The sequence below is a fragment of the Bacillus rossius genome, chromosome 2, assembly GCF_032445375.1.
Source record: "Bacillus rossius redtenbacheri isolate Brsri chromosome 2, Brsri_v3, whole genome shotgun sequence".
NCBI lineage: Eukaryota > Metazoa > Arthropoda > Insecta > Phasmatodea > Bacillidae > Bacillus > Bacillus rossius.
The window spans coordinates 1166247-1178862 of NC_086331.1; the positions used below are offsets into that span (position 1 = coordinate 1166247).

Genomic DNA, 12616 nt, shown 5'->3' on the forward strand with positions numbered 1-12616 from the left:
TTGGCAACTTCTTACTGGTGCGGAACACATGGTCGCCTGGCCGCGCCTGAGTTACAACTGGCCCGTGGGCAACAACCGGCATGGGCAATATCCCACGAGGGGTCTGAGTTTCAAGATATGTTTAATGCTTGGTTTTACCGTGATAGGATGAAGATTACAACCCTATTATTAATAGAAACATTACATGATATGCACAGATCACGTTAACAGTTACGACCACAGTAATGTTTACAAGCTTTAATATTTTATTTGATTTTCGAGGTTTGAAAAACTGTACAGTACAATAATACGGAGGGGGGCCAGGCCCTTAGTTTCTGTCGACGGTCCTGGTTAGCAATACCAGCGAGAGTCGCTGATGACCAGCCGTGTGGTGACTTCACGCGATGTCGAAGGTGCAGTTAGCGACGCGGTGCATGCAAGCAAGTAGCGGCAACACTGGTGTAGGGACACACAGGACAACAGGTGTCTGTAGTTAGTAAATTTGGTGTTATAATTACACAGGCACAAATTTATGTAAATATTAGTGAAATAAATTAAGAGGCATTTTAATCAATTAATTGGTCTATCATTTCAAACCCTGTTTTTACACAACATATCTGAGAACAGCATATCTAGCCTTTAGAAATGACAGATCTTTTACCTTCAGCTGGAAAGAAGGGTTTAAATGATAGGAAAAAATCAAGTATTACAAATTTTCTCACAAGTACGATGGAAGAAGACAGTAAAAGAGTAAAATGTTTTGCTACTTATACTTCAATTTGCTGCTACACTCACTATGCTGCCTTTTAGAAAACAAGAAATTACAAATATTAGTTTGGCAACACAAGCCACAATTATAATTTACAGTCATGTGCTTGTGAAATAATTATCTGTTAATAAATAGCTAAATATTTAACATTCATACCTGCAGCTGGTTTATAATCGTACATCGGCAGCACACTCATAATGTATTTACTACTCTAGTGTTTTGCTAAAATGGAAATACTGATTGTAAATGCAAAATATACGAAACACACAGCATTGTATGATGTGGAAAAGTTTTAATGCAAATTAATATATATTTAGTCAATGATGGTTCCCTCACATAGAATATACTAAAGCGATAATGTACTGAACTAATTAGAGCTTAACTTATCATTGACATTTAGGTCGTTAGAAACAATGGGAGCTGATGTAAGAATATATCATTGCGGGAATGCTATGGTGGGGGGATCGAAGTACCCAAAGCAAATCCACTAGCACACGGCAACACCTCCCACATTTCCCACTTGCGAAAAATCTGGGTTTGACCGCGCTGTGAATCAACCACCGTGGTCTTTATGTGGTGTTAAACAACATGCACAGAAAGGGCTTTAATTTGTCACCAATTGAGCCACTCACTTTCAGACATTTTGGGTGGATTTTGGTTGTTGAACTAGGCCACCAGGCTGCAATACTCTGTATTCATTTAGTTCTGTGTTACCTGTTTTCCAGGGGGTAAGATTGGACATTTTCACATTTGTTTTTCCCATATAACTAAACTGATATTCACTGCACGGAAACAACCTATGTAAGCATAAACTACTACACAGAAGCGGATCTACTTTAGTCAATAAGTAGGTGAATGCCAATACCATTAGCTTAGTGACCTTAGTGATTGGCAACACACACTTAAGGAACCACTCATTCAACACATTTCTCCACACACGTTTTTTGTGGTTGGAACGTTTCCTTTCAGGGCAAATACTAAACCAGCATCCACGAGCTCAGCATTAAGGTAAGTTCACTCAGCTAAGCATCTCAAGTCAACATCACAATTAGCACAAAATAACTATGCATCACTAATTTTAATACATAACAGTGGCATAGTGTGATACTTTTAAATGGATGCACACATTTTACAGATCCATAAAAAACACTAAAAAATTATGGAAAGATTCTTCCTCTAGGATTTAAATACTCTATGCTCAAAATTCTAATGAAGCATTTTTACACACATTAGTCCTAGGATTACAGTTTACACTATTTTTACTTATTTTTTAGGAACTGAAAGAGATTTCTAGAGATTTTAAAATATTTTTAGAGACTTTTTAGGAAAGCCACATACGGAAGAAAATTTTTTTAATGAAACCAGTTTCATGAAATGTAAAACATTCAATGCAAAAATCAATATATTTTCACATTTAATTTCACGAAACCAAATTTTCTCATCCCAGGTTTCACAAAGTTTGTAATTTTGTTTTTATGCAACATCAGTTTTGTACAGAAATTTTGAATTCCAATTGGAATCAACATTTTTTTCATACAAATTAATACAATTTGTGTGGTTTTAGTTCTAACTTTGGAATTTCTCCTCCTCTGCACATATTTCATTTGCATATACTTAACTACTATGCTGTTTAGTGGAAGAACCCAGTAAAAACATATTTTTTTAATTTTTTTATTTTGCAGCACCAAAACAGCTTTAATACTTCCACTTCTTCGTTGGCCAACATTGTTGAAACTAATTTTTTTAATTTAATTGGTATTGCGATAAACACAAAATCAGTAAATGCTTTCTAGGTTTCTTACTACACCAGATTAGGAAATCCCTGTGTTCTATGCTCCGAGGAGACAAGGAGCCTGTCCCAACGACAGCTCCCGGGGTGACGCACTGTTTGAATGCAGAGTCGTGCGCACGTGCACACAAGAGGGTTTGAAAGGGGGCAGATAATCCGGCTTCAACTCGTCGCGCAGTCCCTGGACAAGGTCCGTAACTTATTATTCTGCCGGTAACGCAGGCATCTGGCAGCGACATCTTGATGCTCTCTCACGTCGCACAAACTGTCACCCTGGCCCTACTGGCTGTATGCAGGCAGTTACCCTGGCCCTACTGACTACATCCAGGCATACTGCCGTGTTGGAAGGGACGGACAGGATCAGGTCTGTCTATAATCCACGCTGTCTTAAATCAATGCTAGATCCTCACTTATCAGGAACATCCTTAAAATGTTACAACTAGACAAAAAAACAGTTGAAATATATATGAACATTGTTATTAAAAACTAAACGTAGCAATTTCAAAACATGACAGTCTGTTGCAGAGTGAACTGACACGTTTTCTACAACTCGCATGGAAAACATTACTGCTCCTCTGAAGGCAACCACACATGAAGCAGTGCAACAAACTGTCTGGATTCTGTTTTAAAACTAAATGGCTGCAAAAACAAACAAAGATTTTGTGACTTTTACCATAATCATTGAAAGCAAAGCCTCTTTCAATAAGTATACAATTTCCTTTCCAAAACTGGAGTCATAAAGGGTACATACACTAAGTTGTACATAGTTATGAAAAAGGTTTGAAAGGACAGGACCTTGAAGATTATTAGTGGCAAGATAGATACTGACTTTGTGCTTGTAAACTGAGTTATAACTTGGGTTATGCTTGTCACACAAGCATGTTCCTTTAGTGGTCACAAGCATTGACGATCCCACCGAGGTGTACATGTACACAGTACATAGTTATCTTATTTTATTTCATTGGTCATTTTTTAAGGCCCCACCCACCTGGGCACACAAGCAATTTTAAAACTGCTCAGGATATCCGAGTGAGGTCTGTTTAAGAAAAGCAATTGAGCATACGCTGAGGGTGGATGAGAAGTTCTGTATTTATTTTTTGTTTTTACAGTTTTTCTAGAAGAGTAATTGCTAAAACATGTGTTTTCAGGATAATACTTGAGCATTGAAAGCCCAGTGAAGATTCTTGAAAGCACTAAAGGGACTTGCATTTCACCTTTACCTTCATTACTCCACCACATAGTGTTACGGTCACCGCTCATATGCGCTAGTCCAGAGGCGACACCGCGCTAGAAGTACCAGCGAGCGTCGCACCTATCACACCACCTCACTAGCAAAAATGCACCCATGCCAGTGTGCTGATTCGGGTGAAGGGGTATGGAGCAGATTAGTCACTAAATCTAACATTTAAAAATACAACAAACATCCATACCTTCACCAGAATTCAAGACCAGAACCTATTACAGCAATTTGCTGGTGCTAACTAGAAAATCTGGTAGGAAAAAAAATTTATAATCTTCTTCTTTTTTTTTTTAAGTGATCGTATTTTCTGACCAACACTAGCATCAATTAAGACCTACACTAAAGAATGCCAATATTTTATGTACTATTTAATTATAATACCAACTTTACTCAAGTTATCTTTCACCACTGAAACTTTAGTCTACTTAATATATATTTTTTTTCACCTCACCTGTTTTAAAATAAATTCTTCCTCACCAAGCATAGTTGGAGACTATCAAAAGTCATGAATTCCTTGGAAACTATATATCTATTTAAGATTTACTGTCCTTTTAAATCTCACTGTGCCTCAAATTGTCCAACAAATTATACACTTGGCTGTATTCACACAAGATGATAAATTTGCACCTGTAAATACAATCATTTTATAAAACACAAATATTTCAACATGTCAACACTAGATAAACAACTTGGATAAACTGTATAAGCGTAGTAAATAACTTCAAACCAGCCATGATTAATTTTAAAATATACTCTTTAACGTGCTTATTTTTAATTTGATAAGAGAAACTTTCAAAATAAATTAGGGAAACATTCAAAAGAAATTACTTAAAGTGCTTAACTATTTTTAGATTGTATTCCTGAGACAATTTAAAAAAAAAATTAAAATAAACTAATGTACATAAATCTAAATGCATAATTTTTATTTTATTTTAAAAATTTTCATTAGGTACTAATCAAGTTCATTTCACTGTCCCAATCGCTGTTGCTATAATAATTATAATTACAATATTAGAGAGTAAAATTGAAAAATTCATGAATTATAAATCACTTCAAATAGTGCATATCATCAAAATGGCTCATTAAGTCCACGTCACTGCACAAGTATTAGTGTTGATATTCTGTATGTGCTTGCATCACAGTAAACTGAAATACATTCTATTTGTGCAACATGAAACTGCAGCACATAATAGGTGCACTACCACGCCTGAAAGCCTCACAAAATGCAGGCCTGTATTGTCGGCCCGGGTCTCAGTTCCTCCGACTGCCGTGATGCCAGCTGTGTTCATTAGGGAAGAACACGACGATTGGAGGAAGGAAAGTCAAGTCCATCCCCTCCATAGGCAGCGCTGAAGCAAAGTTCTCTGGGCTAGGCGCGTCCCCACCCCAAAATTACTGTCAGTCTCGTATTTTATTGCGTTTTTCATTACATCTGTACTCAGACACCTTATACATGCCTGAATGATGCCAAAAGCAACTCATGTGATTTAATACATTTTGGAAAACACATAATTTATATTATTATTATTTTAATTTTTTTATAATTTGTGTAAAATTTTTAGGTATTTGTTTTTATATATTTTTACAGGTTTTGCTAAATAATTTGAGTTTAATTTTGGACATTCACGCTCTATGAATTTCAGACTTGGTTTTTTTTTTAAATCTGTGGTCAGTCTTTGGAACATAGCAACATTGGACTGGTCCCACAAAATTTCACTTTTTAAGAGTAAAGCTGAATTTACAATGGTGGGTTTTAAACTGATTTTACGAAATTTTGACAGTGTGAATTTGGGTTATACTGCACAATTGTTAGAATGTTTCACCAATTTCATAGTGTCTCATATTTTTCTCAGCAAATGTTAATGTGTGCAACAGCCATGCTAAGAATACATTGTGACTCAAAAAATGTTGTGATTTTTAAAATTTTTTATGTAAGATTACATTGCTGTTGGCTGTGTGATTTTCCCAGGAGAGCTAGATTTATATTGGAGTTTTTTTTGTATATGTTATGTGATCATTAGGTGAAGAGTTCATTTGGGTTGTGTAAATTAATATACTAACAATACAAACAAACTGTTTAAATTTTCCCATACGCATCTTATTTTTATTCCGACTGGATCCTGGGAAAAATGCTAGTTGTACAGGACTTCGAAATCTAGTAATAATGTTTGGATTCATTTGCAACATTAAGTTAAAATTAGTATTTATTGATTGGAAATTATTAAAAGGCTATAATATATCCTTATAAGTTAGCTATTTTAAAATTTTTTATTTATAATTTTGGTGAATGTTAAAAGAAGCCCTTTATAAGAACTAATTGAGATAAATTAATGAATTTTTTTTGAATCTACAACAAATATTATGTAATTTGTCAATATGGGCATTGGAATATTAATAGTGGTATTTTACCTGAGGGTGGTTATTTATCAGGTTATTTGTTTACGATTTTCCATAGCAAGCGTGATTCTGAAATTTATGTAGCTATGTATCATATGTGATTGTTATCTATGTATATGTTTTACAGATGCAGATACTAATAACAAAAGCATTGGTAAAAAATATTTAAGTTCATGGCAAATAATTTTATTGCATGTACAATTGCATCACCATAATGTAACTGTACTATAATTGCAGCACAATTTTCCAAATATATTAAGCTTACAACAGAAAGAAAACAAAGAAAAATTAAATCGCTCATTGGAAAAAAAAAAAAAATAGTGAGGGTTTTATATTGACCCAAAGAAAAATAAGTTAGTACCTACAAGCTATAGATGGGGAAACATTTATTTTTATTTTTTATTTCATATCGCTGGACCCCATTTCAGGATATGATACATGTCAATGTTACACATAATATATAAAAACAATAAATAAAAACAATATATAAGATACACATTTTTTTAAACTTACATCAGTTGCAATAAGGGTCTAATTTCTATTTTTAATGATTCTTAGCCCAACATTTCCCCGGACTTCATCACATTCCCTACTACATAGTTTTTATAATCCAGGAATGCCTGTTCCACAATAAAGCTAAAACAAAATAAAAATAGAATCAGATTACCTATGGAACAGCAAAATATTAACTTTTCACAATATGTATGTATGATGCTTTCACAGTGCACAACATAACAAACAGCAACCAATAAGATAGATCACGCTTATGGAAAATTAATTAAATAAAAAGTAGATAATAAAATTACATGGTAAGGATATATACACAATAAAAAATAAATCAGAAGTAATAATAAAACACTAGCTAATCTTTAGTTTGAAAAACTTCTTAAAGTATTTAAAATATAACAACACATAGCTAAGGCCGTGGCCAAATACTGGTGTTTTATTGGTCGCGCACTAAAACATAAACAGTAGAGCTCTACAAGGTCGAGCTAATCCATATGGGCCCGTATCAAGTGCACCTCGATATTTACCCCCACCCCCACTTCCACCATTTACCAATCAGAACAAAATTTTGTCCATTGTTTTTACTCAGTTTGTGCTACATATATCAGTTTGTGTTAGTCTTGTTAATGAGATGTTAATTAAATAAAGTGGGTGGGCTAGTGAAATGGTAGCAACCCCACCTTCACACACCAAGAAAAACATGTCAGTAGTTTGTGCTCAGTTTGAGTTAATTTGAACCACAAATATAAGAGCCTGGTTAATGAGATATTAATTAATTAAAGTTGGGAAGCTGGTTAAATATTGGCCCCACCACCAATAGAGATAAAGTCTAATATGTAATTTGTGATCAGTTTGTGCCACAAATTTCAGATTTTGCTCGTCTCGTTAGTTGCCCATCCAGATTAAAATGAAATTTTGTCGAGAGGTTGTGCTCGGTTTGTGCTGCAAATATCAGGGCTTGTGCTAGTCTGGTAAATGTGATATTAATTTAGGTTTGGGGAAGGGGGACGAACGACATGTTAGAATTTCCATAACGATCAATATATTTGGCAGTGGTTTATGCAAAGTTTGTGCCTCAGATATCAGAGTTTGTGCTCGTCTAATTAATGAGATAATGCTAGCCCCCAACCATCGCCAAACAAGATGAAATTTTGTCAGTGGGGTGTGCGTAGTTAGTGTTCGTTTTTGCCGCAAAGAACAATGTTTGAGGTAGGTAGTCTAATTCATAAGATATTAATCAAGAGAATGTTAAGGAGTGCTGGTGACACACTAGCGCGCCCCCCCCCCCCCCCCCCCCCCATTTACTATATAATAAAGAAGAGAGTTTACACGGACTCCTTGCTGTTCATCACCACCATGTTTGTTCCAGTTGTAAAAGTAAGTAGGTATGTGGCATATTTAATTTTAACAGTGTATTCCTTTCTCTAAAGCAGTCGTGTGTGGATGTTAACATTGCAGTTTTGATATTAGGTTCAGGATAAAATACTTTCTCTGTGGTAGTTTTGGGTAAATTATTAATGCATTCTCTCCACCTTAACAAAGGCAAAATGTGTAATACTAATAGATACATATTTTCAAAACCTTACATTTTTAAACCAAAACATATATTTTGATTTATAATTATTGTTATTATGTATTCTTTTATAAATATACTTTTTTTCATAACTAGGTTTCTAAAACTTTATTTTTTTTTATATTTTTGGTGTGTAGAAGGGTGCACCATGAAGAGGGCAGAGGCAGACTGACGTAGCGCGGCAATGGCAGACGTGTAGGGACGGGCAGTGGCGTACCCACAGGGAGGAGCCGAGGTGGACTTTCGTAGTGCGGCAGTTACTCCCTGACTAATCACAGTAGGTGTATCTTAATAAAAAAAAAATTAACAGCTAATATAAATAAACATAGTCACTGTAACAGCACTATGGTTATTATTCCCAATTCATGCATAATAAGTAGTGCGAGTGTGTTCTACCTGTAGCCTTACGTAGTGACGCACTGGTACAGTAGCTACTCAATAATAAAGATGAAACTTTATCAGTGGTTTATACTCTGTTTGTGTTAGTTGGAACCGCAAATATCAGGGTTTATGCTAGTATGGTTAATAGGAGATTAATCAATTAATAAGGTGAGGGGGGGTGGGGGGCTGGCAACATTACAGATAAAGATAATATTTTATCTGTGGTTTGTGTTCAAGTTTAAGTTAGTTTGTGCCGTAAATATCCAGAGTTTGTGTTAAATGGTTAATGAGAAATTAATTGATTAATGAAGGGGACCTGGCAACAAGCTAGGGGGCTGGACATAAGATCAAATGACAAACTTTCATCTTGATAGATGATTGTGGCAGGCTATCATGTCGCCAGCCCACTTCATTAATAATTTAATTGATATATCACTAACCAGACTAGTAAAAACTCAGATATTTGCGGCACAAACTGAGCAAAACACACGGACAAAATTTAATTTTTGTTGTTGTCACCAGCCACCTTACTATAATTAATAATATCTCGTATACCATACTACACAAACTCTTGATATTTGCGGCATAAACAACTGACAAAATTTCTTCTTGTTTGTTGATGGGAGGGGGCTGGCATGTTTTCTTTCCACAGGTTTTAATTAATCAAGAAGACTAGCACAAACTTTAATATTTGCGGCACAACTAGTATAAACTGAGCACAAATTACAGGCAAACTTTCATTTTTATCGGAAATGGCTATGTGCGCCCGTAACAGTAAGTTTAAATTTGAAAATAAAAACAATGGCCGTAGTGACATTACAAAATGTTAGAAGAACTAAAAAAATACCTTTTTCGAAATTTTCTCAAAATTTTCTAATGTTACCAGGAAGTCCCAAACAATAAAATTGCTATTAATAAAACATTTAGCACTGATTCGTCATGTGTACTATTCTAAAATAATACACGAAAACTAAGTTGAGGTTAATACGGTAACCATTCTTAACATTTTTTAGAAACAATGTAACACAATTACACAATCCATAAATAATACAAATAAATCACCTGTTTCATGCACAGTTTTTAATTAATACCTACAAGCCGTTACACTACAAATATCCTTTAATTTTAATATGTAAAAAAATAACGCACAAAAATTCGTTCGTTTAAAAGTTTATTATTGACCTGTACTTTCCTGCGTTCGTTCTTTGCAGCAGTTATATTCTTCTTCTTTTTAACGAATATTGGCCTACGTCTACGTTGCAGCCATAAGCAACTCTGGTACTCCATATTTCATAGTAAGAACGAGAAAAGATTGACGCCGACCGCCAATGCTCCTCTGTCGCATAGACCGCTATGCCTCATCAACGTCTCGCAAAAGCGTGTGCACCGAACGCGCCCGTGCGCGCAGCAAAGTGCAGTTCGTGCGACGAGGCGAACGCCATACAACGAGTGCTACACCGGCGCAAGGATCCGGCCGGGTGTGGAATATCCTTCCGCCGCACTACAACAAATTGTTATAATTATGTTTTTCCACAGGATTTTATTAAACATTATTTTTTATTAATTAATAATTAAGTCTTTGCAAAATCATGTTTCAATGTGCGATTTGTCCCGAACCTGGCCGGTTCAGTTTCCCGCGAAATTCACACGTTTCCGCGGGAGGGCTGGCGGGGGAGGGGGGTCGCGCGCGGCGACACCGCTAGTGTCCTTCGAGAGCTCAACCAGGCCGGCAGCCTGCGCGCAACGCGGAACCTTCAACCTTTGCATTCACCGACATGTAGTTTTCCATAGTGTAATTTCTTTTCAACCTTTTGTACAGTTCCGCGGTCGGCCTAAATTTACCATGAGGTACTTAACTTAATTCAATCAGTGCTCCGAGATGAGTGTTTACGTCATACGTAAGTACTGTGGGGAGAGTATGTGTTTTTACGTCGGCGCTTCACGCCCAACCTAGCCTACAGGCTACTTAGTTTTGGCCCGCACGGGGCAGCCAGCAGGCGACACGTGCCATCCAACTTAATAACGATTCAGTCCCTGGGACACACCTAGACACCACGTAGAGTCGCCGGAGACACGGGCCTACGTGTTGCTAGCCCAGTTTATCAAGTGTAATGTGTTAGCGGAATAGTTGTTCGCCTAAGTGTAATTCGTCATGTCAGGGCTTATGTATCACCGTCGTACTGCAGTGCGCCACCAAACTTAATAACGATTCAGTCCCTGGGACACACCTAGTCACCACGTAGAGTCGCCGGAGACACGGGCCTACGTGTTGCTAGCCCAGTTTATCCAGAGCTAGGTATTAGTGTAGTGTATTGTGCTTCAAAATATCGTGTGCCATGTCAGAGTGTCTTTTGTAACTTTCGCGTCACGTATACGAGTCTGCCCCTCACGCGCATAAGAATCGTGAGCCGCCACTGAGGAAGTGAGCTGCGCGTGTGACTAGTCGCGTCGGGCAAACCGTTACGGCCAGAACGGGCAGCACCATGTATTGGGCTGTGCTGTATTAAATTCACCAACTATCTGAAGAGGTTTTGTGTTATTATTCAGGCGTCCCGAGTGGCCTCAACAGCTCGGGGGGCCCTACTGCGTTGACCCCTACCTCTAGCCACAAGGCCGAACCTTCCCTGAGATCACGAACTGAACAAAATCACGTCTAAATACTCAGAGGTAGCGGGGACGGCGTCCCTGTTAGGGCCGCCACCGACAAGGGACAGGAGACGTTCGTGCGGTTGGCGAACGAGGTGGAGCGCGACGTGCAAGCTGTCCGTCGCAGCCGCGAGCCGCCCACCCGACGGCCAGGTGCGTCGCCACCGATGTTGGCGGCCCCCGAGGTCTCCAGGGCTCTGGTACCGTACGTGGAGCCAGTGCCGAGGCAACAGGGGGAGCAGCCGTCCCGACGTACCGCACCCAGGGAGAACACCGGGGCACCAAACCAGGGGGCTCCGCGCTGCAAGTACTGCCGTGAGGAGCGGTACCACTGGCACGATGTCTGTCCCACGCGGGCAGCTGTCTGGCAAGCCCGTGGGGCGGGCGGCCTTACGTCGGGAAACGCCCGCTAGGGGGTAGTGCCATGGCTGGCCACTGTCCCTGGAACCCTAGCCCGGCCTCCACTGTCACCCCGGCGCGCCCCGTCAGGACGGACGGGCGCGGCGCACTCGACTCGTCAGCGGCCTGCACCGGGTCGTCGGCGAGCCGCACCGGACACCAGGTGGCCCCGGCGACACCGGCAGCACCTGCGGTGTCCGCGGACAAACCGGCACGCCCCGTCAGGACGGACGGGCGCGGCGCACCCGACTCGTCAGCGGCCTGCACCGGGTCGTCGGCGAGCCGCACCGGACACCAGGTGGCCCCGGCGACACCGGCAGCACCTGCGGTGTCCGCTGACACACCGGCACGCCCCGTCAGGACGGACGGGCGCGGCGCACCCGACTCGTCAGCGGCCTGCACCGGGTCGTCGGCGAGCCGCACCGGACACCAGGTGGCCCCGGCGACACCGGCAGCACCTGCGGTGTCCGCTGACACACCGGCACGCCCCGTCAGGACGGACGGGCGCGGCGCACCCGACTCGTCAGCGGCCTGCACCGGGTCGTCGGCGAGCCGCACCGGACACCAGGTGGCCCCGGCGACACCGGCAGCACCTGCGGTGTCCGCTGACACACCGGCACGCCCCGTCAGGACGGACGGGCGCGGCGCACCCGTCTCGTCAGCGGCCTGCACCAGGTCGTCGGCGAGCCGCACCGGACACCAGGTGGCCCCGGCGACACCGGCAGCACCTGCGGTGTCCGCTGACACACCGGCACGCCCCGTCAGGACGGACGGGCGCGGCGCACCCGACTCGTCAGCGGCCTGCACCGGGTCGTCGGCGAGCCGCACCGGACACCAGGTGGCCCCGGCGACACCGGCAGCACCTGCGGTGTCTGCTGACACACCGGCACGCCCCGTCAGGACGGACGGGCGCGGCGCACCCGACTCGTCAGCGGC

General features: G+C 40.7%; 1 protein-coding gene across 4 annotated transcripts in view; it reads right to left on the bottom strand.

Annotated features, from left to right (window-relative positions):
- The window catches only part of LOC134529016 (zinc finger protein 615-like), a 52270-nt gene extending 42430 nt beyond the window's left edge, over positions 1–9840 (bottom strand). Inside the window, exons 1-3 of one of the 4 annotated variants that reach the window (XM_063362686.1) lie at positions 9698–9840; positions 6688–6810; positions 4229–4404 (exon numbers count right to left, since the gene is read on the bottom strand). In XM_063362686.1, coding sequence (XP_063218756.1) covers positions 4229–4261 — 33 coding nt within the window. In that variant the 5' untranslated portion in view covers positions 4262–4404; positions 6688–6810; positions 9698–9840. Of the gene's footprint in view, positions 1–4228; positions 4405–6687; positions 6811–9482; positions 9646–9697 lie in introns of those variants that run through there. The other 3 variants (XM_063362687.1, XM_063362685.1, XM_063362688.1) reach the window with 3 other exon arrangements.
- Positions 9841–12616: the final 2776 nt, after the last annotated feature.